Here is a 27,244-nt window from a genome sequence, read left to right as displayed (position 1 = left end):
TATGCCACATGGCCTCAAGGGAAGAGCTCTTGCTGATGCGAGGAGAAAAGCAAAGCAAAAACCCGAACCATTTATCGGCACAAAGCCGGATTAGAACTGCCTCGCCTGACAAATCTAGCAGTCATCCAAAAGATGGCTTCATCTGCAACCTGCTCAACGTGCACGTGATAAACATTCAGTGTGCGGAGTAACCTTTGTGTGCATTTTCTTAGAATGACACAGTAAGATAAATAACAGCAAAACAATCATGACTTATGTAACATTGATAACCTGTCAGAATTGGAATCATTTAAAAGAACGCAAGGGTTTCAATGAAATCGGTCCTAATGTTTGTTTACAACTGAAGACGCGTCAATTAACGGGATGTTTAGTGGGAGGCGGGTCAAAGTTAATCTCACGATCACATTTTCGCTTCATAAAACCTTTACATTTTAAGAGTTGTAAAAACAGGATAACGGCAGTGGGTTGCTGGCAGACCGACGCCATTGCATCTGTGTTTTAGGGTCTCTTTACGGCTTGTCGAAAAGAGAATTTATTGCTGATCATCTTATGGCTCTGTGGGCGTTTAACCAGGCCATCTTTCGGAACATTTACTCTTTTATGAGCTTATACTCTTGCCTGCGGTGGTTGGAGAGACGTCTAGAAAAAGATTTGTGCGGCACCCCGGTCTCACGGCGCAGGTGGTTAGCCTTAGAACCAAAACACCCAGAGGATATCAGACAACAAACGGATTATTGGCTCATGGCGTTTAATCATTAACATGGGAGAACAGATTGATTTTGGTTTGAGGGCATCGAAATAAAGAAACCAACCTGTGATTCGGTTATCTGGATTCATTCCAACCGCTTGACGTAAATAAGGACGGCGGTCAAATATCCGAGTGGTCCGCGCACAGCAGGACCGCAACATTCACTTTTTGGGCTGGGATAAAGAATGAAAACTCACTTCGAGCGCGGGCCGTGACAAAATTAGGAATTCAACTTTATTGAAAGTTTCGATCAGGAAGGGAAATACAAGGCCACACGAGCACTGAGGTCAAGTATAAAATTAAAATGTATTTTGAAAGGTGCATTGTGGAGGTTAAAAGTAGAAGGTGACCGATGTGAATACTGAATATCCTTCACAGAAGGAGCATCACACTTTTTGCAAGTTCCAAACATTAGAAACTTGTAAAACCAAAAGTACAAGTGTAGTTGATGTGGGGTTGGGGAGGGGGGGGGGGGCAAATGGACATGACCCATCATCGACGGCTGAGCCACTTACTCAGGTAGGCGGTCAAAGGAGAGATTTCATTCTTAAGCGGGTGAGACTTGAGGCAATCTGACCCTCAAAGATAAACCGGCGACAAACAAAAGGAGCTCAAAAGAGACTCCAGCTGAATAATCTCCTTGAAATTGAGTGCGAGCCGTAAGCAGAGCGCCATGATGTCTTCAGGAAGTGGGAGGCTGGAAAACCTTTGACGAGGCGAGCATGGCACGCACTTTGGCCATTAGATCCTAAACAGTGACAGAAACAAAAGAAGGTTCAGTCCGGTGTCTTGAATAGTCTTGGCATGTTTAGAATGACCGCGATATAAAAATGTGTCTTTGGGGCTGGCCTTGACCTTTGGCCTTCTTCTTTTCCACTGCAAAGTACCGACTTTGCTTCAAACTGCCCTCGTCTGTCGATGCTGGAAATCAACATCAAAAATACGTTCGCGACATCAATCCATCTCGGAGTCAAATCATCAGGTTGACCGGTTTCATCGAACGCGGCGGCCATCTTTGGATCACATTGAGTATGTATGATGGGCTTCTACGTTTTTCTCCGGCTGGCAAGCGTGAATCTTCTGTGGCCTGTGATCAATGAAATGAGTTCGCCACCCCTAACTTAGGCGCTCTCTCGTTGACAGTCGACTACGTTTCGATGTCCTCTGCTGTTCTGTTTTCCGGCGTCCCTCCGGCTCGGCACAGATTTCTTTAATAAGAAGCTGAGAGACCTCCTTCAACACAAGCGGGGGGGGGTGCTTTACCACCACGGACGGAAGGAGCGCAAGCACTCATACTGCAAACGCGCAAAGCCCTTAGCATGCCAACGAGAGACATGTTTTTACAGCTGCTGCCTGGTTAGGGAGCCCTCCCTCCGCGTCTTCTTTTGGAAGCCACTTCCTGCCGTTTGTTAGGCACACATGTACATTATAGCCTCAAACCCTTCAAATAGATGGGTACCACATTCCCCCCAGGCAGTCACAGAACGTCTTCAGTTTGTGCTTTCATTTCCCTTCCTCTCCGAGGATGCGACTCGGGAGGGAGGGAGTCATTCCCACATGGACAAATAGCCACCCCTGAGCTCTGCTGAAAGAGCAGACAAATTAACAGCTGTAATCACAGAAGGGGTGGAATTGTCATATCCCATCACTCAAAAAGGCCATTTCATTTCTGTCTTGCCCCCGCCCCAGTGACTGGAAATGGACACTAAACACACTTGTCAGTGAGGTCTCGCGCCGACGTGCCCGCACAGTGCCTGTAGCCACACTTTCTTTCTGCCAGTGTGAGAGCTTGATGTCAAGGTGCGCACGTCAGTCAGGCCACCACGCCGCCGTTAGTCTGCCATAAAGAGCCGCTCGCGGGTTTTTCCATTTCCATTCCGTGGTCTGCCTTTGATTAGCATTTCGCTTACGCTCGCGGCGAGCGCCACCTCCGCAGTGGTCTCACGTCACGCTTCAACATTCGGGGGTCGGTTCCCGGAAGACCCGATTCACCTGCGTCGGAAGGAATTTGCTTGAACTACCGATTGCCGTCGACTCATTTGAAGACAATTAGCGAGACCTTTCAAGAGTTTAATTTCGCATACAAAGCAGAGGTTACCAATGTGGTGCCTCCGGACACAATGGGTGCATAACACTGCATAACACAAACACAAGAGAGGATGAGCAGACGAGAAAGCGACGACAATTGACGACAGCGACGAGGCGGGATGAGGTGACTGGCAACGAGGCTATTAGAAGCTGTTGAATTATTCAGTGTGTTTGTAAAACATCGCAGGTGGGGGTTTAAGTCGTAATAAGCGGAGTATGTGTGTGCGTCTACAATAACTCGGCAGACAACGGCAGGGGTTAGGGAGCCGTGGCGCCATGCGGGCAAGAGGAGCGGTGACTTGGCGATACAAACAAAATGTGTTTTGGCTCCCTCGGTAGGCCCGAGATGTGTAGTCTTGTCACAGCGCTGCGTCTGGAAACGCGATTGGAGACGTACACGTAACCAGCGGGACAAACCCCCCCCCCCCCCTGCACCCTCCCGATCATTCCGATTTATAACTTTGTCCAATCATACAATCCCACTTTCTTTCAGGAATGATTTTCGTGCGTGCGTATCCAATTATGAAAAGCAGCTTGATGGGCGCCGTAAATTTGACATTGGATTGTTACAAGCAGGGCAGACCGCAGAGAGTGTTGACCAAGGTCAGAGTATATTTGGGCAAGCGAGAGCACGATCAAGCTGACTAATGTGTGGTGTGTTTTCACAGGAGGACTACAGAGAACGTTACACATGGGCACCGCACCCTGGAAATAATCATTTCAGGGTTCAACGGCCAAAACCCTAAAATATTTGTCAACTGCACCCTCATTTTTTTCTTTAAAAAAAAAAACCTCCACTGTAAGTAGAACAATGTAAAGAATAAAACAGTCTTAGGTTCAGTGACAAAGGTGCACGTCACACAGATGTGGTTCATCTTCCCACAAAAATATCAAGTCAACTATCGTTCTGAAACATACAAACGACTCCTAACTTTCATGATGAGTGAAGAGATGCATTCTGGCCCATGAATCTCAACATTCGATGCCTCTTTTGGAATAGTTATCCCCAAATGAATTACTCTCATTGTTCATTTTATTATGATGGTTACCCAATATGCGATGCACCACAATATGCATACTACAGAATTATTTCCTCAGAGGTGTTGGTTTTCATAATATGCAGCGGGAACAGTACTACTAGTTCGGGCTGGGATGAAAAGCAGATAACGTAATTAGGAAAAGAGCAAGGAGCACGATACCTGAGTAATTCTGGACTGAACCGCAGATACGATGGAAGAGGACACGGGCTCTTTCTCCTGAGAAGCACCCCTGCAAAGAGAGACAAGCGGTGTTCCGCAAAAGCAGAGCGGGTAAGGGGGGGAGAAAGAAACCCATCGGGTTAAGGGGAGGAGTCACACAAGAAGGGTGCAAGTGTTCTAAAATGCTCAAAGCGACGCAGGAATCTGGAACAGTCAAATGAGGAGACAAAGGGAAGCAGAGAGTGTACCTGCTAATCATCAAGCGGCGCCCCATCAGCTATCACATCAAGCGTGGTCTACATTGCTCACAATGTACAAGACCGATACGGACGAGAGAGGGCAAAACAAACTAAGCGCTTATACCTGGACTGGGCCAAGCTGGAGGCGGGGCTTGATGACGGCGACAAAGCACGACTGGGCGATGGGTAAGGGGAAACAGAGGAAGCGGCTGTCTCCTTGGTTCCCGAGGACACGGAGCTCTTGCTTTTGACGAGAGGAGACCTGCGTGAAATCATCGGAACAAATAGAGGGCTCTTAAAACATTTTGCACCTCAGCAGCAATAATTCATCGACGATGCAAGATGGGCTTTTTGTAGGCTCAGCAGATTGCGGCTTTCTAAATTAAGGCTTGGGGGGGGAAAAAAAAACTGTCAGTTCCAGTTGACATCAAAGTCTCTTTAGCATGTGGACAAAATCGCATTCGCACCGCAACGTGGCGTGCAAATGCAGTAATAATAGTTGTGTGTCAAAGAGTCCCGTTATTTCAGCAACCCCCCCCCAAAAAAAAAATTGCTCATGACATTGCTCCCCCTCTCTCTCTCGAGAAAACAGGAAAAAGTCTAACCACTGTTCCAAGGGAATACATTCATCAATATTGCATATAAAACATCATTATTGGTCTGACATTTGTAGATACTTGGAATGTTGTTGACAGGAGACGATGGTTCCGTTTCCTGGATGAAACAGAGCTGGGGGGCTAGGGGAGTACAAGTGACTTCAGTCAGCGACAGTGGTGAAAGCTGCTTTAATGGAATTACGGAGCATAAGCCTTCCTCTATTAGTGCACAAGGTAACGCTAATTAGCAACGGGAAGCCCGTCCTTCATTAACAGCGCAACATCCCCCCCGCAAGACCTTACAAGACTAATTGACTTGCAAGAATGCGGGTTTGCAGCTAATAAATCCATTTGGTCCAACTTTACTATTGCAATAGTCCAGCTTGAAAACATTTGGACCCAAAAAAACGAGTCTTTCTCCCGCAACCTGGCCGTAACTCCATTAAAAGAAGAGCGAGCGAGCACCTTCCTTGGGTGGTAATTACTCGACTCCCAATCTGCCTCTCACCTGCTGCGATGATTTAACGGCAAACCTACGAATGATAAAATGACAAGTCAAAGTCAGAAAGCTTCGGTGGCAAGCCAATTTTATCGAGGACTCAAATAGGTGTGCTTACGGTCACGTGAGCTGGACTAACCAAATGCAAATGACGTTAGACTCGCTCATGGCCCCATTTCCTGAGCATTTTCCTACACTTCGTTTTATTCATCATTTTCGCAAGCACTCCAACAGTGTTTAAAAGTGTCAGATTTCAACACGCCATTACCGTGGCAACCGCCGGGGGAGGAGGAGGGAGTGTGGACACACACTGATCACACAATGACTCTTTAATCAGAGCCTGAAAATCGTACGCTCGTCGCCAAGGTCCAATGCAAGTTCCACCAAAGTGGGAACAATGAATGATTATTATGAATAGTAAATGAATGATTGTGCCCATTTTCGGTCTTACCGCAAAAGGGACATTATGATTTCGGGAAAGTGGACAGCTCCTTTGGGAGCACACTGACTTAAATGTCATTTTTCGACTGCACAGTTTTCGGCTCTGCTGTCTTGGTCTCAGTTTGGGGTGGTTCTTTTTCCACTTCAAAACATATTGCACTTAAGCGCCAGTTGGCAAAGACACGGTAAACCTACGCGGGGGAGTTGTTCTTTTAAAATGGGGCGCAGAGATCCAAAAATCATGGAAATTGATTTTTCTTTTTAACATATACAATAACTGTTCCACTGGTGGTCAAATGCTTTTTTTTTTTTTGTATGGTCGGCCTTTTTCCAAACTGTTCCTTTTTTTTTCTCTTTCCTCAGATAGGAAAGGAAAAGAAGCCAAGGAGAACAATACCGTATTTTCCGGACGAAACCACAAGAGGGCGCTCTCGGCCTGTGTTGATAAATCGACGATGAGTCTGACGTAAGCGACGTAGAAGAGGAAGTGGTGTATCGTCTACCTCCCGAGTTGGGGGAGGTGTTTAAAAGTGACACCGAGGATGAAGATTGCATTGGATTTAGTGATTTGGGAGTGAAACTGATAGTTTGGTAAACTTGTTAGCATGTTCTTTATGCTAGAGTTATCTGAATAACTCTTAATATGTTACGTCATTACTGACATTACCAGGCATGTCAGTCATGTAACGTTAGTGTACCGTACTTATTCAGTCTGTTGTTCTCTATTTTATTTGTATTTTAAATTGCCTTTCACGATGACGTATGTTTTTGGTGTTGGATTTTATCAAATAAATTTCCCCCCAAAATGCGACTTGTACTCCAGTGCGACTTATATGTTTTTTCCTTCTTAATTATGCATTTTTTGGCTGGTGCGATTTATAATCCGAAAAATACGGTACTTCAGCTCATCAGGTTAAAATGCCCTCCCACTCCCACCCCGGCCCTATGGCTGCTACTTGTTTCAGACAGGGAATGATACACCCCACCTCCGCTGACCAAAGCCACAACAGAACGTTATCGAGCTGCCAGCCGGTGGCAGAGGTGTATCAATGTCTTCAAATGGCACGGCCCAAGGCTACAGTTGTACAATTGACTGCGCCCTATTGATTGACTATGGATTTTAGCATGAAGCTAATTTCCCCTTTGAATTCATTTGATGTGACTGTTCGAAAGGCGAAGCGAGGGCGACATCAGAGCAGACTCCGCTCAGTGTTTAATTACCTTTCAGTCAACTGGGCGTCGAACACAGTCAGTCGGTTTATCAAACGCTGGCTTACTCACGAGTAAACATGTCGCCGAGCATTACTTTCGACGTGGTATTGAATCTACAAGTCTCTTGACGTTGCCGCAATTGCTTCTATCAGTCAAAATGTAAATGGCGCAACACGAGGCTCAAAATAACTTCACTCTGCGGGGCAGTTTTGCTAATCACTGGGTTAATTTGAAGAGGGATTTTTTTTCTTTTTTTTTTTGCAGATTAATCCAACGGACCTGAAGCAAGAGTTTTATGAAACAATAAAATGCAATATAAAGAATGAACAATTCAACATTTTTTTTGCTCTGAAAGTTGTGCATATCAGCAAACAAGAAAATACTTCTTGTGAAGAAAAATTTTAATGATCTTCGCTTCGCAAAATCGCATGGCTTCTCCACCTTCTGTTAATTACTACTTTTCGTCCCTTTGTAAGAACGATACTTGTCAGTTGTGTAGCTCATTTCCCACCGTCGAGGCAACAATGAATGATGCTACTCAGGAAGTGTACTGTCTGAGTACAGTTGAGCTTAGTAACAGCACCTGGATGTCGAATGTTCCCTGGCCAGGCTGGAGGTGCTGCTGTGATGGTGAGAACCGCGATGCTTGACGTCACGTCTCCGTTTTGGTGATGGACACTCCCGGCCCCTTCTACTCGGAGAGTGCGAGCGGGATCTTGTCAGACAAACAAAGACGGAGGAAGATGGAGCTCAAACTGTTGCGATAGCTCTCTTTTTTTTTTTTTTTTTTATTTATTCTTATTCTCATTCAAAGTTTGTTTCATGTACAATTCATTGATGGGACTGGCAAAGAATGGGAATCTGGAGTGCGAGGAGAAGCATTTTAAAGCTGTACACCTACGTACAATATTTTCAGCAATTAACATGCTGCAAAAGTGCTCCCCGTGTCTCTGCGTTCGGTCTCTACTTTTATTAATTTATTGTTTCATTTTGGTCCGAAAATGGTCATTGACTTCAACGGTCATAAAGATCATGGTCAGCAAAATTTACACTGCTGATGAAGCCAATGTGGACCTGATTTAAGTTTGGAAATTGACTTTTTTTTTTTTTTGTGGACATCATTTAAACTCCAGAGGGTCACTGCTTAGAGAAAAGGACAAGAACCCGATGAAGTGTGAATAACGTTGGTTAGCACATCGCTCTCACAGTGCAGAGGTGCAGGGTTCAATTCCGGCTCCGGCCTTCCTGTGTTGAGTTTGCATGTTCTCCCCGGGCCTGCGTGGCTTTTCTCCGGGTTCTCCGGTTCCCTCCCGCATTCCAAAAACATGCATGGCAGGTTAACTGAACACTCAAAATTGTCCCTAGGTGTGAGTGTGAGCGCGAATGGTTGTTCGTCTATGTATGCCCTGCGATTGGCTGGCAACCCCCGCCTACTGCACGAAGACGGCTGGGATAGGCTCCAGCACACCCCGCGATCCTCATCAGGATAAGCGGATTAGAAAATGGATGGACGGATCGACTTAAGACGTAGAAATGCATATGCACGATGTAGATTAGGGCGAAATCCAACAGACTTTCATGAACTGTGATTAAAAACAAAGAAAATACAAATAAGCAAATGGTGTGTGTGTGTGTGTGTGTGTGTGTGTGTGTGTGTGTGTGTGTGTGTGTGTGTGTGTGTGTGTGAATTTTAATGACTCTTACCGTGACCGGTGCGATCTCCTACGGGCACTGGAAAGCGCATGTTTGCTCTTTGGCCTTGATGTGGATCTCGACCGTGACCGCCTTCTGTGTTTTTTCTTCTTTTTGTCTTTTTCCCTTTCCTTGTCCCTATTTCTGTCTTTCTCACGCTCTCGATCTCTGCGTCTCTCCCGATCGCCGTCTCGGTGTCGGCCCTTTTTTGAGTCTCTGTCTGCGGCTCGGGATGGGGAGTAGTGCGATGAGGACGACGGCGCCTCCCTGCTGCGACGGCCTCCTCGGGTCTCGGTCTGGGACCTTCCGTCCTGAAGATACGCAGGTGTTGCAGAGGACGTTTGCGACAGCGGTAGATCAGACAGAACAGAAAGGGCCTCTTGCATCTAGAAGCGGAACGGGAGCGGGCACATTTAAGGAAGGGAATGTTGTTTTGGATTCACATTTACTTCTTTTAGTCAAAAGACACAAAAGACCCTTTATTGATTGAACTCAACAGTCTTTTTGTCATCAAATGATGCATGTCAGAACAAATGCCTGAATGGCCTTTTTCCTCTGCATCCAATAAATAAGAGGACCATGCATTGGCGAGATTCAAAAGATTCACGGAAATGGTGGAAATTGTGTACGTACAGTGTCTAAAAGCCACTTTACAATGTGGTGACACAGTCGTAGATATAGCACTTTGCGGCAGGAAGTAGTCCAAATGGAGCATGAAAATCAAAAGCCAGTCAAAATCTTCATTCTCTTGCAAATGTGCACTCTGTACAACTGATATTCTTCAGAGTGAAAACCAATACAGGGCAGCATAATGGAGTTGGTTGGCCAAGATGCAGAGTGTCGCCTAATTACTACCAGTGCCGCTCCATCTGTTCGCGTTAGTTTTGGACTGCTGAGAATGGAGGCTGGAAAAAAATGGCCTCGGTACATCAATGGATTAAACATGACCTTCAATCTTGCAAGGTCGAATTTCATCTTTTGGGGTTAAGGCTTCAGTTGCAATTGAGGCCATCCCAATTCAGAAGCGCAATCTGTAGGGCTCTACGACTGCTGCTCCTCCGATTTGACATTTTCAGTTTAATTTCAGGCTGATGTAATGCTATTCAAAAAGATTGAGTACATCTGTGCATGAAAAATGGCTTAGAACTTGGGGAAACTCCCTTCTGATTTGGGGATAAAGCTTCATTTTTCGCAGCACGAACCACAACTGGGACGGAGTTTCATCAACTGAAATTATTGAACCAAGTTCCGTGCAAACACAAACTGGTTTAAAAGTTGTCCATTCCTTAAATGACTGCCTTTCACTCCCTACCATTCTCTCTCCAGTAAATTATTGTGGAAATGGACAGAACATGAAACAATGGCAAGGGAGGGATGAAGGACAACAGACGGGGTGAAGACGGAGAAAGCAGCTGAAAGCAGGAGGCAAATGAGATAAAGCGGCAACCTCTGCGTCGGACAATCAATAGCTATTTAAAAACAGTCAGGAAAGTCGGGCGAGGAATATTTATCACAGCTTTCTGTTGGCGCGTTATCGGGAGTCGTTGCTAAGGCAGAGATAATGAAATGACGGGAAGCAAGGTTTGCTTAAAATTAGGTCCGACTTATGGGACGCTTATCCCCAACACCGGGCTGAAAAAATGTCGAGCGTCTCACCTGTTTAGGTTGCAACACTCGCGACAACAAATATCCGGACTGCTTATGCTGGGTACATTATTCGAGATTAGGAGTGTCACAGTTTTGTTCTCTTATCACCCCAAATGTGCACTGATTGATGATTTTGAGGCTATTAGCCTCAAAAGCATCTTAGCTAAAACGCTACCTGGTAAAATACAAAGCGCATGTGGGATTCGCAAAGCCTCAATAGCAGTTGGGATTAATGTCATTCATTCATTCATTCCGGATGGCATTGAGCTCACATTCAACTTTTCCTTCGAGAGAAGTTGCTAGCTAAGTGGCACTTAGGTTTGGATGAAATCTAAAGGGCAAAACAATTTCACTTTGGTTGTTTCTGTCCATTAATTCAACTTTTCCTTCGAGAGAAGTTGCTAGCTAAGTGGCACTTATGTTTGGATGAAATATAAAGGGCAAAACAACTTCACTTTGGCCGTTTCTGTCCATTACCATGGCAACCAAGCACAACAGTAAAAGCCGGACTTCACACTCCTCGAGTGTATCGCTACCATGCTGGCCCCATTCCTGTTTATTTTTTATTTTTTCTTGGGGCCGTGTCACTGCCAGCTGAATGCAGAGGACTAGCAATAGCATCTGGCTTCGTTCCGCTCATCTCAAACCGTTGATGGCCGCAAAGAGTTTCAGAATGGGCGGCAATTGCTGTCTGGACTTGTTGACATTGGTGTTTGATCACTGTCATGTCAATTTATTTTTCTTTCTTTCAATTGCACACGTTACAGAAGTACAATTTCACAGTGACTGAGAGTTTTTTTTTTTTTTTTTAAATGCTTGCTTTGATGACCGGAGCAGAAGTCACTGAACATCTGGAGAAGTGCAACAGAAATGGGACACAAGTGCCCACACACACCTGGCCGACAAGGCAGCAGGCCAGCTTGACACACATTGAAACCAGTGTGCTCACACCAGGAACTGTCATCCATCAAAGAAGCCAATTTGCACATCAAAAGACGCCACGAATTGTATTCACACGGCAGGGTTTTCAGTTTGTTCTAACAGCTTTTAAATTTCATCCCCATTGCAACAATCCTCTGAAACTTGACAACCAACTACAAATTGACCTCTTATTCCTGCACCATCATAACAAAGAAGAAAAGTACACCCCCTTCAGTTGAAAAACATATCTTGCCTGGTGCAATATTGTTTGTTTTATTGTTCCTAGTTGACAATTAACTGGGCAGGTTCTCTTATGAAATTTAACGCAACCACAAAAGAAAAAGTAATTGAGCTCCTGGAGGCTATTAAAAAAAAAAAAAATCATTCCAGTACTTCGTGTCAGAGTTACAATGCATCTTACGGCATTTTACCTCACTCTGACAATTTGCGCTTTAAACTCCCCTATTCAACAAATACTAACTTTATAAAACTGTTAGTAAGTTAATTGACATGGGTGTAAGAGATTGCTGACTGGGAGTCCCCCACAGCCAATTCAATGAGGAATTAACATAGAGATCCAAACTGTCACCATACTTGCTTGTTTCAAATGTTACATGGCCTGCACGAGGTATGCCTGCCACATCCCTGTGTGTGATTGTGAGTGTGGTTGTTTGTCGATGTGTGTCTTGCGATTGGCTGGCAACCAACTCACGGTGGGGCCCGCCTTTGGCCCGAATAATTGGACTAGCACTGAGACTCATTCAGATGCCAAAAAGTTGTTCCTAAATGAATTGCTTAGCCATGATTTCAGGGAGCGTACGTAGGTGAATGGTCCAGTTAAATGAGGTACGAAAATCGAAACAATGAGTACAAGTACAGAAGCTCCTTGATCAAACATGTATTTACCTCAAGCTGTGTGGATAAGTCTAGTTCGGCTCTCTTGGCCTCTGGCTCCCCCGTTAATGGGTTGCGGAGAGTTTGGAGGAATAGTGCTGCCTTCCTCTTCCTCTCCGCCTGTAGCTGTTTCTCTTTGGACTCTTTGGATGCCTGCGCCAGCTTCTCTCTGGCTGCGGCTGCTAGACGATCCTCCAGTTTCTGTTTGGCTAAGATGAAAGGGCGAAAACAGCAAAAGAGACGGTTATATTTTCACAACATTTTTTTTCTTTCCGCTGTTAAATACACCTCTGTTCGAGGTTGGTGACAGAGGAAAGAAAGAAAGACCACTTTTAATGCCATTTTGCCTTGCCAAGATGGAATGATGACTAATCGGCAACAGGAGGATTGTTAGATGCGCTGAATAAGTACACAAATGCCAGCAGGAAAATATACACAAAAGAATGATAAAGTGAAAATCACAAAAAAATTAAGAATAAGATTTCTTTTCCACACCCCCAAACAAAAAGGAGATGATTCAGTCTGATCTTTCCTGCTCTTAATGATAAGAAACACTACGTTGTGGTGGCAGATAATCTCAAAACGATTTGAGATGGCGCCTAAAACGAAGAAATCGGCGTGTGGGAAGAGGCGTGGAGAAATCTGCATGACAATGAGGGTGGAATAAATTCGCAGCCCTGAGAAGTGAGAGAAGGAGAAGATTGACAGAAACGGGAAGAAAACTATGTAAACAAGCTCAGAGAACAGCAAAAACGAGACAAGACAGAAAGAGGGGAAAGAAAGCCCATGTGGGGAAAAAAAGCAAGCCTCACAAACTCACAACATTTTAAGGGCACACATATCAAAACCAAAAAAATAATGATCCTATTCGACTGAGTAATACAAAGAATGTACATTTGCAGTTGGTCATAGTGGTTATATGACATGATCAATGATGGATATTGGACCAAAAAAAAAAAAAAAGTGTGCTCAAAAAGCCAAGCTTGTTTTCAACAATGGATTCTTGGAAAGTGCACATAATGCATTTCAGGGAGTTGTTTTCACCCTAAGAAATAATGGACATACAGTCCATTATTTTTATTTATTTTTTTTGCCATGATCAAACCATCTCAAACAGAAAAAAAAAACCCCATCTTAACTACATGGGGGCTGTTTTGCAGCCCATCTATACAGATTAGCAGTGAGCTGCCTGCCACTGCTTCTCCCGCGACCATATCTGATCAAGCGAGGCACGCTGACCGACGGGCCACTTTGCCATACAGCCAAGCAAATTCGATTAGCTATTTATTAGGCTTTTCAAGCCTCCTTCCTCTGGTGATCTGTCAGCCCAGAAAAGAGACGTTTACACTTTGAGACTTGTCCGTCCAATTTTAAGTGGACTTGTCAGCTCCCTCGATGCAGAAAAGTAGCACATTGGTCTGAACGGTCTGCGTGGTTGTCTTTCCAATCTCTAGTTAGCAAACGTCTTTATGATTTAGGGCAGGTTATTACTGGATGAGTTTTAAAAACAGACTGTTTAAATATGTACACTGTCTTGAGAGACACTGAAATCATTCTCTTCTGGCAAGCTATCTATTACCGTCAAACATTTTTTTTTTTTTTAAAGAGAGAAGCATTTAGTACCAAGCCATTAAATGCCAAATTGCTTGGGCCTGCCGACAAATTGCTTGACTTACGTGTAAAACACCTGAACGTAAACAAAGTGTCGTTAAAAAAAATAAAAATAATCATCAAAACAACAAAAATCTAATTGAGTTAGCCATAACAGCAATAACAGATACATTTTAAAATGCTACATTTGACATTTAAATTTTTTTTTTTTAATGATCTACACAAAGTTTTCTCCGCATTGGAATTCCAGTTTTTCCCCATTGGAGTGAAACTTGAACTTCTCCTCTGGAGGATTAATAATTGTAGAAATAAATCGATACTTTACCTTGTTTTGCCTCCAGTTCTTGCAAACTGAGACATGGTCTCTTCTCCTCCGGTGCACTGACTGGTGGAGGCTCTTTTTCAACCACTTCTGCACCATCACCCTCCACTGCTTGGAGCCTCTCACTTTCAAGCAACTGCTAACACACATTCATTTTTTTTTTCTCTTTTTAAGACCAAGGACTTCAAATCGCACGGTATGAAGGATAACATTCGTATCTTAACACAGAACAAAACCTTGTCCTCATCCGAGTCGTCATCCAACCTAACTCGGTTTTTCTCCAGTGGCAGCATTTCGTTTTCCTTTGGCTTGATGGCAAAACAAATTGGTGCAAAAGATGCTGTAAGAGTAAAGAAACAGACAAAAAAGATTTTTGTACATCACTCAAAATACAGCCAGTAATCCAAAAACGAAGGGTTTGTCAGTGATTAGCAAGCTTAAGTGCTCAGGGCCTACATTTTTAATGAATTCAAAAATATGTATGTCAAATTACATGCATGCAACAAATATTAATATGTGATTGAACGTGTGCAGTAAATGCACGATGGACTGGTTGACAGAAAGCCGCAGGTGACCCGTGGGCGGCAGTTTGGTTCGGCGTTAATGATTGTTGAAAACAAGAACAAGGTCGAGAAACGCCGTCGGATCGACTTTCATTTTCAAAAGAGAAAAAAAACCTGTATTCTTGATTCCCCCATGAAAGAAACTTCAAATGAAAGCTTAATGGTTCCCGTGGCAGGTTGGCCATTCTCTTCGTATTATTACCAGCGCGTCAGCTATTCATATTTTCTGGTCTGCTATACGTGGCCTGCTGCCTTGCCTTTTTGATACCCTTTGTGAAATGCTGTCTTCATTTGCACGCGCGCATCAAGTGTTGGCAGACTCCCGATATTACTGACAGACGTTACCAATCACCATATGGAAATAAAAACAAAGCAAAACAAAAATCCAATAAGCATCAACTTATTTACCTAGAAAGGAATGCTAAAAAGGGAGGAGACAAATACCTTTGTTGGTTTTGGAATCACTGCCAGATTCGTCCAGATGAAGGTTCCCACCTTCAGCCATCTAAAGAAGGGACATGAGAAGGGTCAAAATTACAAAATGAAATGAACAATTTCAAGACATAATATGTAAGAAAGGGAGAGATGCCAAATGTTACAAAGCGAATGGCTACATAGAAACCTGTTAATTCTTCATTTTCATCATGACAGCTGCTCCGTTTAAAAAAAATTGATAATTGTACAGCGTAAAAAAAATATTTTTAATAAATCTCGGCAAGTGTTGACAACATTCCTAAGACATCAAAATACCCCATCACCGGTGAGCTATTTTAGGTGTTATAAGCTCGAAAAGTTTTCGGTTTAGTTCAATGTGTTGCTGCCTGCCTTGCAACTTTATTGAAATATGTATTTTGAACTGACTGAAACTATTTCTCAAAGCCCCCGCCGGCATCTCAAGTTTCAGAAGTGTTGTACGCAAGACCTGCTATCCTCTAATGTAAGTGCAAGCTGTAGTTTATTATTAGAAGTTTTCCCTGAAGTAGGGCAGGCTTGTTTTCTCGCCTTACTATAAGTCGGGAGCATATTTTAAGGTATTCAACTTCATCACAAGAACATTGACTATGCGTCCAAACCAGCGGCAGCCCAAGATACATTTCGAATCAATGCAAATAGCTGCTGAACTATGGACTACAAAATCAACTGCCCCAGTGTGGCGTGAGCTGCAACCGCTGAGTCAGAACGCAAACCTTGCAACCTTGCTTCCTGACAGAATAACAAAGCGGTTGTCTTTAGAGGTCACGCTCCCTTTGCACTTCGGCAAGCTAATGAATTTGATTCGTCCAAAGCAAATTAGGCCTGAGAACACTTTTATTCACTCCTCCACCTGTTCCCCACTGCGGGATTAACATGTGCATAACGAACGCTGCAAAGGTGATGCGCTCCGGACAGGGAATATTGAATAAACAGCAAGAGGGGGTGCGTAGGGTCATTCAGCTTGAAGGCATAAAGACTCCTTTTGGCTCAGGACTGAGACTTTTCTGTTTTGTACCAACTGAAGAGTCCATTTCAGTCATTTCCAATAAATTTCTCTGGAATTAAATATGTATTCTAAATGAGGGGGAAAAAAACAAACAATGGACATAATTTGATATGAGTCTGCTGGTCGCAGAAAAGTACAGCGCATTTCATTTTGCTCATCTGCCACAAGACTCGATCTGACAAATCTCGAATAACCAATTCAAGAATGATTGCGTGCGCAATAATGAAGGATGGGTTTCCTTCATCATAAAAATATATCATCGTTGAAGGCAACCTCGCGCATCAAACATCGAGCAAGCCGCCATTCGTCAATGCATGTGATTATATTGCAGTAACGTCGGCTGAGAAAAAAAATGATGAATGATGAATTTTGTACTAGGGAGGAAAAATAACGGTTTCATCTATTTCCTCGTTAACCCTTTCATGCACCCTGTAACCTGATAACATGATAAGCCGTCTACTGTAGTCACCACTGTCCCTGAAAGGTTTAAAAATATATATTTTTTTATGAGAGTCACAGCAGCGCGCGGAGTGGCTAGTCAATGCCAACGGTTACAGGTCAGTTGAGTGCCAGGGTGGACAGACAACTACCTAGCATAGACAAGAGGTTTTTCGTTTTTTTCTTTTTTGCCCCCACAAACATGATTTATGTCGAGGAAAAGAAATGAATTAAAGATTTGGACTGCTTGTGAGAAATTGCCTCCAGTCTGGTGAGTGGCAGGGTTGCAGGATGGTTCAAAGTATGACTCAGCACTCCCCTACTATGTTTGCTCGACAAAATAATTGCCTGTAGCAGCCTCCGAGAGGTTGAGTGTGTATGTGTGCCATCTTGTTGATTGTAGGTGGGATGCTTGGACTTTGAATAATATCTGGTGAGAGATTGGCTGCTCTGCTTTCAAGTGCACAAATGGTAAATGTCAGGCCACTTGGGCTCGTGTGGCAGAGGAGTTGAGCTGAGCAGAAGCGTACTGCCCCCTTTTTTTGTCACAATGTGGAATTGTGGACACATTATTTCAAAGGATCAAAATTCAGAACAGCGACAGTAAATTTGACCACGGTGGCAATTAGTATGGGTCACGTGCAGCTAATTCCTCTGATACCAAATATGCATTTGGCTGATTATGTTAACTCATTCAGTACCAGCCAATTCTGGACCAAGTCTGAAAAGACGTTTACAAACGTCTTTGGGAGCGAATGAGTTAACGATTTTGTAAGATTAAAAAAACAGAACGCCCATTCGTTTGCAGTGTCTTATCGACGAACATGGGAGAAAAATGGTGGTCCGTATTGTTTTTTTCAATTTAAGGATCGGGCCTTGTTGGAGGTCTTTGGGGTTGTGCCAATCTACTTTTGTTTTGTTTGGATGCAATTTTTGCTGTTTTAGCTATCTTGAGCTTGTACATGCTTGCTCGAAGTGCAACGGCCCCCTTTTCCATACATATTTAACATTTTTCCCTTTCAAACCAGTATCTAATTGATCACAACAATAATAAAGACCTGAGAGTGAAGCGAGGAATTTTTGTAAAAAAAACATGAAGACACGTTTGAGGCAGCTTGCGAGGGCAAGAACTTTCAGTGGTTTGACACAGCTGGATGAAAAAAACTGAAAAGGGACTTCCTTCTCAATTCATACACCAAAGACACACAGTCAGGTATAAAGCACATGAATACCTCTGCCAAGCTTTTTCCCTCTTTCTGCATGAAGTAATTCTTCTTATACTCATAATAGGTGTTGTACTGATGCCAAGGCTGCAGAAAGTCAAACCTACAGTGGACAGAGTGAAGCACACACGCTGTGAGACAAGCTCGCTTGTCTTGAAAAATCAGCCAAAGGCAGACTACCGGGAAATGCTTTTACGTTATGAAAAGGGAAAAGCAGTACAGGCAATCATGTTTCCTTGTGGTATGCACACTCACCGTGGATCATTCTTGGCACGGACACTGGCTTCGAATTTGAGCCCGTTCCTGACGACGTACTCTGCCAGCTTGTCTATGACTGCCTGGATGTCCAGCGGAGGGGGGATTATAGCGGGCGCTGCCGCCGCCGCCGCCGTGGCAACAGCTGCGTCACCCTTGAAATTGCTTTCAGTAAGAAAGTGAACGAGGTTAGACAAGTTAAACCCATTAGTGACCTGCGCCTCATGACTCAATGTCGACAACACGTCTATATTCGAACCACGACCCAAGTCATTTATTTACATTATAATCACGAGTGTCATGTTCTAAGTGCAATCAATCACGCGTTACCTGATTCCTGCAACGGTAACAGCGGCGGTGACCTGAGAATGGTCAGCAGCTTGTGATGCCATGGCAATGTGATCAGAGATAGTGGATGTCGCTGAAAGTGGAAATGCTCCAGAAGCGGTCGTGGGAGTCATCCCGGATGAGGGTACACTGCTGTAGTAAGAACCGGCATCCACTCCCGGGGGAGGTGGCGCGACGCAGTATGTTCCATCGGGAAGCATGTAATAGCCATAGTACACAGCAGATGCATTTGCTGTAAACAAAGGACGAAGACACGTGAGACAAACACTTTGCGTGTGCTTCTTCAAGTGAGTGGAAGAAATTGCGGCTTTGTGACTGTCATGAATGTCAAAAAAAATTGCACAATTCAACTCATCCATTTCAATTGCAGTGCTATAAATCAGAGAATCAAAGTGTTGGCAAGTATAGATGCTTTCTGTGCCCCTGCTATCGCCTGAATGCCTTTTTGAATTAGATACCGCCATTTAAAATCGTAATAGAAATAGTAGATGAGAATAGATTTCATCCAGATGCTAAATTTTTCCCTCGGTGGGCTCTTATTAGATCATCTGGGGAGGAACACAAATGTAGCCGTGTCCGACTATGCAGTGGAATGTCGAAGGTCAATTTGTGGGGATTTTAAAACCACATTTCACCAAAGGCAATCAAGAAAATATCAAATAATCTGTTCCAGAGTCAAACTGTGCCATCCAAAAAACAAAGGGGCCAAGAAGTTGAATCCAACTGCAGCATCGTGTCTTAAGATTTATGCTTGTCTGGACGATGGCAGGGAGCATGTAAATAGTGCCGGGCGTAATCAAGTCGATGCGGCCGTGTGAGGAGCTGCATTCAAATGAGTCTCCTGAGAACAAACACATCAGTACACTGCTTGTGTTCAGCCCTCAAGAGTTAAGCAAAGCAACGGTGCTCATTATGAGGCTGTGATATTTCCACTGCTGCTACACGAGGCTTGCTTTGTGGGTTGCACCTTATTGTTCATTCTCATGTTTTTTTTTTAAATAGTGACGCAATAACATGTCAGCTTCAAGAACCACTTTCTATACAAAGAAGGAAGAGATTGTGTGACGTTTGTAAAATGTGCCCCGTCACGCTTGTTTTCCGGAAGGAAGCGAGAATGAGGAGTCGGGAGAAGGAAATTAATGGTCGGTGTCAAAGAGGGTCTGGTGATATTCACACATTAGTCACGAAACTAGTTAACTTTAATGGCAAATCCAATTTTCTCGCATCAGAAAATGGAAACGCAACACTAGAAGACGTCACTACAAAAATGTGTGCTGTGGAATACATTCTTGGCGTACAGAGAGGTCATTTAACACACTCAACTTGAAATTGCATGTGGATGCTTTACGTTTTCACATTTCAAAGTCCCAATTTCAAGTAATTCATTTTCCATTTTGGCGATTTTACTTACAACAAACACCTTTGATAATTTCTTCATGATAACGGCCAGATTTTTCGTTACAACGAACCGTCGGGAGCTAATGGCGGCTGCGACCTTGCTTATGAGCAAAGGCTGGGAAAAAAAAAAAGTGCTCGCCTTGTTTTTTATAACGTCGGTTTCATTTGCTTTTTCGATTAGCGAAATAAAAGTCAGGAATCTTATTTTATTTTAACGCCATATCACCCAGTCCTAAAGGGGAGTAATACTAATATTATGACAAAAATCTATAATCAGCCTGAGGTTTTTCACAATGTGACGAAAAAAATAAAATTCTGCCAACAAGGTTGATGCAATTATGGAAAATAGTCAGAAATAAGTTGGACTCCGTAAACTAATGGATTCGTTTAAGATATGAATCATCATGACATACGGGCCAGTATTGTCTTCATTTATTAATCAAAACATTTTAAATGTAATCATGAGTGAGAGGGACGAATTACATGAGGCTCATAAAAGCATAACTAAAATTAATTATGACGAGTCACACATTTTTGCATTCGACGGCATTTAGCAGGGGCAAAGAATGCAAGTTTGGAAGCGTTTCAAAATAGCCGTCACTGCTTGCTCATGAACATTTTAGGCTCCATTAATAGAGACAAACATTCTTGCTTCAGAAGACAGTGCAGGTCATACTCACGGTCAGCTGTGTACTGCGTTACTGTGGTGGTCACGGCGGGATCTGACGCTTCCACAGCACCGGTTTGGACTGTGGCCATGCCATTTCTTTCCCCTTTGGCTTTTCGCACCAATGCTGCAAGGGGATGGTCTGGGTCCATCACTTGGAGTGGCTGCCACAAGGTCGGTTACAACAATTTAATTGTCAGTCAAGACAAACATTTGACTTGGCGCATGGACGGGTGAAGCCTGCTCAGATGAGAGCCGAAACATCTTCTAGGACAACCACAAGAGTCCAGTCTCACCACTATTTACTACAACGGTGGTTCTTTTTGTTTTATGACCAAGCAAACTTTTTTATAAAACGTCACATTCGCTCACCTTCACCAGCTCTTCCAGTCGCGAGCATTTTTTAGGTGCAAACAAACTTGGATGAAGGTAGTTGCCATCCCCATCGTCATCGGAATCATCCGAATTGGATTCTGCGGCAAAACGGTGACAAGAAGAAAATTCACATCACGGTTGGATCCAAAAGTTGAGTTTGCACAGGGTGTTGCCGGGAGAGGGACTGTGTCTCACCTTCTGGTTGCTCTTGTTTATTTGCGGAGGCCACGTTGTACCGACCTTCCTTCATGGCCCTCAGGATGTGTTTGTAATAAGGGTTCAAGTAATGGTCAAAACGAAGAAAGTCAAACTGGGAGTTACCAGCCTGCTTGGCTTTCAGCACAATCTCAAACTGAGCACCCTGCTGACATACGAAGGTGGCTGTCCGCTCCATTATGTTATGAGTCTTGATGGTTGCCGGCTAAAATAAACACAGTTTAAAAAAAAAAAGAGAGAGCGAGGGAATTAACTCAAATGCAGTTCTATAAAGTTGTAATAAGAGACTAGCCACGTTACATCAAGCCATTTTGCCGCATTACATATTTTTTACGTTTGCAAATCGAGATGGAGGATTATAAAAAAAAAGGTTCAAAAATCCTGAGTTGTCCTATGATGAAAACCTGACATCTCCATTTAATGACATTTTTTAAAAATATTGTGAGTTCTGTAGTTCTTGTGCATTCATTATTGAAAAAAAAAATTCAAGTAAAATAAAATCAGATAGGCAACAAATAAAAACAGTGCACTTAGATCTAAAGTGTCCATTCCTTGCGGTAAAAGAGGCTGCGCCGGCAGGGGCAGAACAACAACGCTTCACACCAAGAACACAAGGCATTTTATCTCCCAGGCATTTCCCAGGTAAAGCACTCCACCACTCATTTTGATTACATACATTTTGAACACACAGGTATCAGTGGAACAAGAAATGGTCTGTCATTCATTCATTATTGTTCCCTGTGTGTGCTTTCAATGATTCATATTTGTAGTTACGGAGAGAGCAGACTGCAGACATGCAGAAATGTCCGACCCGACACATATCTCATTGAGACGAAAGCCATAAAAAAAACAGTATTGAAGACTCCAGGTAAAAAGATGCCAGGGTCAAACAATGAGAGTCCATTATGGTGCGCCGAGCTCCCGTGAATCTTGTGAGCTATTTGTGAACTTTACCAAATGCAAAAATGTGCACAGCAACTCAATTTCAATTTGTACAGCGCAGTATCAATAAACAGGTGCAACTCATACCCAAAAATAAAATCAGCGCTGTTAAAATATGAAGCATAAGAAAAATGCTAAATACACGGCTTAACACCGAAATCCTTATGTAAAATACAGTACACCGGAAAATTATAAATGAAAGCAAAGATGACATATCATGACAATAAATAAATACATTTGAATTACTAATGTACTGCTAGTTCTTAAACCACGGCGGAATATCCGTTACGTTGTCTTGAAAATGGTTTGGGATTTTTGCATCATCCATCTTTTCAGTCAAATAGAACTGAATGGGTACCGATACATCTATTTTTTTTTTTGTTTGTTTCTGTAAAAGGAGCGATAACACATTCTTGTATGACTCTTGGCTCATCAACTATCCATAAAAAAAAAAAAAGATATTCATAATGCCCAGCCTCGCATGTATCCACCAGGGGTGTTATTTGCTCTTTTATATTCAGAGCTAGACAACAAAAGCATACACTACTTCTCATGCATTCAAAACTTTCACTCGAAGCCTTGGGGGAAGATGATTAGTTTGCCTAAAATATCTATCAGAAAAGCTGCCAATGCATCTGAGCTACAGGAACACAAGACTCATTTGAGCCAGCGGTGCTACTAATACTAGCTTGCAAACAGATAGTCCGTGCTCTGCATAGATGAGTATGTGTGGTATGTGTGTATATACAGACATATATATTAATTTACAGTACTGTCTATGGTAAAAAAGTGAAAAGTTTGATGTGCAGTCTTTTGATGCTGTCCCAATGACTTGTGTAATAATAATAATAATAATAATAATAATAATAATAATAATGTCCAAGCTCAGAACACCTTCAGCTCATTGTAAATGTGGAAATTCAAGAGTAAATTGATGGGATATGTAATACTCACTAGTTCTACATCAGGGGGGATCTCAAGTCCTTGGGGAGCAACAAATGGTTCTTCGCTCTCTTCAGGCTCCGGCTCTTCTATGAAGTTGAAAATGTGAAAAATGTGATCAGTTCTTGAACCCAGGCTACATATCCTATAACAAATTGCCGTATGTATTACGCCGTTTCGACCCGTTTTGTTCTCTGTAGAGAGATTTCACTGATATTGAAGATACACTCTCAGCAGGCGACTCAAAATGAATTCAAGACTGCAATAGATTGGGAAACGTAATGCAATTCATGTATCTAACGTGTGTTGAATTTGTGATATGTCACCAAGAATGTTATTTTATTGCACCGCGGCTCATCTGAGGGAACTGAAATAGCCCCTCGTTTGGCCACCATCTGTTCTGGTGGCCAAAAGTCGACCATCTTTTAATGACAAAAGGGACAAGAGGACAGACAAAGCCTATTGCGGTGACTAACGTTTATAATAAACGGGGGGACAATCGCAAAGGGCAACACAACCAACATATAACATGTTTTGACAGATGATTGTTAATTATGCTGGAATTAACCTTCTGGCAATATGAGCCCCTCTCCAATTTACCTGCAATTACTGGTGATGACAATTTGATGCATGTCGTTATTAAAAGTGTCTGCGAATGTCATGGGCACGACAACTGAATAGCGGTCGTGTTTTGTGGTTTTCCTTTCTGTGTTCACGCATTTGCGGAGAGGTTCAAGTCCACTACAAAGACCACGTATGAGTGCGACAATCACTGTGTGACTTCGGAGTTCTCACCAGTGCGCTTGTTCGCGTCTTCTTCCTCTGTAGGCTTCGAGGGGTCGTAGTATTCCGCGGTGTACTTGAAGGCCACGGCATTATAGGTGCCTTCGTCGGCGAGAGCTTCGCTCAGGCGTTTGTACTCCTCCTCTGTGGAAGATAACTGCCAATTCAAGCATCATCTTACATGATATTACACGGTTAGGTATTGACATTGAAGTCTTAGAAGTCAAATGATTCAAAAAGGGAAAATGAGATGAACCGGCTAGAGCAGATCTACTGGACCTCACCGCAAAGTCCGTAAGTTTAGATTGCTTTTGTCCCTCTATTATCTTGTGGAGGGATAACCTTTTCGTATGGCAAATAAGTATAAAAAAAAAATAATAATAAAAAAACGGGACAACGGGCACTAATGCTAAAGCAGGGGTGTCTAAAGTGACTATTTGTGGCCTGCAGCATGTTTGAAAAAGTAAAAAAAAAAACTGCCCGCATTATGAAGGTGGACTACGGTCAAACTAAATGAAGAAAAGATTTCAAGAAAAACACTAAATGTCACAAGATAAACGCTTGGTTGAAGATGTCACACTAATAGTCATAACGATTTGTTTTGTCACCTTGCTATTCAGCCATTTTATACAATCTGTAACCTAATTTTGACCCTTCTTAGTTCAGGAAAAAAAGGAATAAAAGTGAATAATCTCGACTAGTTTGACCTGAACGATGAATTGAAATTCATACCTATAACTTCATTAAAGCGGCAAGGACAAAATTCCCACTAAAACTATCAATATCTCTCATGCTCCAGTGTGGTCTCTTTAGTAGCCAGATGGGTAATAACCGTATTGAATGGGAGTCAAAACTTCCAAATTCAAGGGCAACCCACTCTTAAGTGATGAACCTATACATATGAGCGTGTGTCACATCAATCGTTAGCAAAGTCATTCTGCCCTGTCAGGTTGAGCATAAGAGACAATATTTCACTCAATATGGTGGCTTATTAATTTCATTAAGAGACTCAATATGTCTGTCAGGAGGGAACTTAGTCATCAAATAATCTGTTTCATTGGAACGTCAAAGGAATCGGATGCGAGTATTCCAGCAGAGTCAGAAATAGTTCCCGCAGAAATGGCAGTCAAGTTATTTTATTACTAAAGACGATGTAGGGGAAATTCTTACCGGAGAAAAATACCTCTATAATAAGAATAAGAATAAGAAAACCTTTATTCGTCTCACAATGGAGAACTTCCCAATTTACAGCAGCAAAGTTACGAAAGGAAGAAAGTAGAAGAACAAAAAGTGTAGAAGAACAAAAAGTATAGGAGCTGCTGTAAAGGCAGCCATCTTGAAGTCATAATAATATAAATTACGTGACCTGCGGTGAGCATATTTACTCCATCAGACGTGGCGGAAATGTGAGTGACTCTCGCCAACCGGAGTCCCGCTCCAATAAGTGAAAGACGAAGCAGTAAACAGAAAGTAATAGTGACGGATTGACCAGACGTACAGCTAAACATCGAACTAAACGCGCAGCCATGACTTCCAAAGATGACGTTATTTTGACAAGAGAAGTTCCTCCCCTCCGCCACAGTGACGTAGAGGAGTAAGCTGTCGTACATGATATGTCGCCAAAAACAAGACAATATGAAAAACCTGTTGAATTATTTGAACACGTAGCGCCCAAGTGGAAAGCATGAAAACGCAAGCAGAGTTTGCACAGCCTGACCACATATACATGAGGAATTTAGTCGCCAATAACTAGCCAGCAGCAAAACAGAATGTACTTGTCTCAACTGGTCCGTGACGTAAAAAAGGTTGGGGACCACTGATTTAAAGGACGGAGTGTCCATGCCTACCTTGTCTCGCCTCTTCTTCCAGCAGATCAGCGTGAAAGGCCAGATATCTTTCTTCGTCGCAGAGTGCCTCGATTCTGGTCTCTTCTTCCGACAGCTGGTAGGATGTGTTCCATGACCCACTGTCATACTCTGAAAGGTCGTGTAAGTGACCACGCCCATCGTATCTGTTGGATGAAACGATGCATTAGCGAGGAGGAAATTGACAAAAACTTTTATCTACATGAAGGGCCTACTTACCAGGGGCGGGTGGTCTATAACACCCCTAGCTAGAATATGAAATATTCTGGAGGCCATCTTAAAGTGAGTGCACGTGTAAAATGCTATAATGTTCTCTGAAGGCTAACAAAAATTAGAACCAAGAACCCTACATAGAAATAAAAGCAATTAAAGCAACTCCCCTTACCTTACAGGGTACCCCCCTGTAACACTCATCAATACTTCTACATCTGTAAAGAGAATTACATTCACACAAACCCGAGTACATAAATACCTATCCGTAAGAACGCAAACGGATGACATTTTCCTGGGTTCGTCCCTCTACTCCATCGCTCAGTAGCAGTTTCTTCAGGAAGACAAAGAAATGGGGTGCTGAGGTTGGCATTCGGGGTTTGCCGGGACCCCTTTAGCCTACCTTGCTGGGGAAAGAACTGGGTTATGTGATTAAGACATACATACAAAGGCTGTACAAATAAGACAATTTTGACTACTGCAAGTCAAGGCCATTCAAAAGAAAGGTTAGTGTGTGTAGTGCAAGCCTTGGAGGTAGGACATGATCATTGACTGGTATTTAGGTAGAATTTAATTGGGAAAAGAACAAACAAATTAAAAACATTCACAGTTTTTACGACAGCATATACAGCGGAAACCTACGCTAAAGGTTGACATTTCCAGATGAATTCCAATTCCAACATGCCAAATGCAAAGCCCAATTGATAGTAAAACAAATGGAATTGGTTTGCAAAAGTAGATCTATTTGCTCGAGTGACGGGAACAATAAAATAGAAGCGTTAGCAGCTAACAATTGAACTCAGTGGGAAGTGAGCATCATAGTAGCTGGAAAAAAAGTGTGGTTTTTCACATCATCATGTTTCTCTGGAAATGTCGTTTTCGTTATTTTTAACGCACTGTAGAAGGTCCAAAAACACGATTACACATGGAGGAGACATTCTGGACAATCCCCGTGCTTCTGCAAGACTAACTCCATCCAGTTCCGTCAACTTTGAAACAGGCTAACGGACAGGATAGATGGTTAGCATAGCGTTTCGGTTAAAGTGTTCAACCGACCTATCAATCATGATGCTCTTGTCCCCCATCCATGGGATAAGATGCTTTCCATGTTCGTGGTATAGAGCCCTTTCGTCGTCTCGGAACACTTTACAGGCGTAGCCAAATACCAAAAGGTCGGCGTATTTTTCACTGTCACTCGCATCCGTCGCCGGTTTGTTGTTTGTGTCCTTCTTTGCAGTCCCGCGACGATACATCTCCAAATAAATGATCAAAATACGTTAACGCGTGTATCGAAATAGAACTTAGGCAGAAACAAACGCCTCCCAGCGGGACCAGATTTCAAGCTAGTCAGTATTTCATATACAGTATGTGGAGCACAAAATGCTAGCTGCCGTTGGTCGCCATGTTGAAAATTAGTAAATATAGCTTTG

At 43.0% G+C, this 27,244-nt stretch overlaps 1 protein-coding gene across 3 annotated transcripts; it reads right to left on the bottom strand.

The window, feature by feature from the left end:
- Positions 1-731: 731 nt before the first annotated feature.
- sfswap (splicing factor SWAP) lies at positions 732-27,244 on the bottom strand. Of its 3 annotated transcripts, none has more exons than XM_019868721.1 (19): positions 26,871-27,244; positions 25,587-25,750; positions 23,752-23,883; positions 22,969-23,045; positions 21,052-21,277; positions 20,854-20,954; positions 20,495-20,645; positions 18,399-18,648; positions 18,069-18,233; positions 17,823-17,916; positions 15,117-15,177; positions 14,346-14,449; positions 14,113-14,248; positions 12,189-12,385; positions 8,727-9,100; positions 7,606-7,737; positions 4,399-4,536; positions 4,036-4,105; positions 732-1,496 (listed from the first exon to the last, which is right to left on the bottom strand). In XM_019868721.1, exons 1-19 carry the CDS (start codon positions 27,065-27,067, stop codon positions 1,431-1,433), a joined length of 2,835 nt encoding a protein of 944 aa, XP_019724280.1. In that variant the 5' UTR covers positions 27,068-27,244; the 3' UTR covers positions 732-1,430. The 3 variants fall into 3 exon arrangements, with proteins under 3 accessions (XP_019724280.1, XP_019724282.1, XP_019724281.1); XM_019868723.1 differs by having other exon boundaries at positions 8,727-9,025; XM_019868722.1 differs by having other exon boundaries at positions 14,113-14,245.

This window comes from Hippocampus comes, unplaced genomic scaffold (assembly GCF_001891065.2).
Source record: "Hippocampus comes isolate QL1 unplaced genomic scaffold, H_comes_QL1_v1.1 scaffold530, whole genome shotgun sequence".
Lineage (NCBI taxonomy): Eukaryota > Metazoa > Chordata > Actinopteri > Syngnathiformes > Syngnathidae > Hippocampus > Hippocampus comes.
This window is presented reverse-complemented; position numbering and strand designations above follow the sequence as displayed.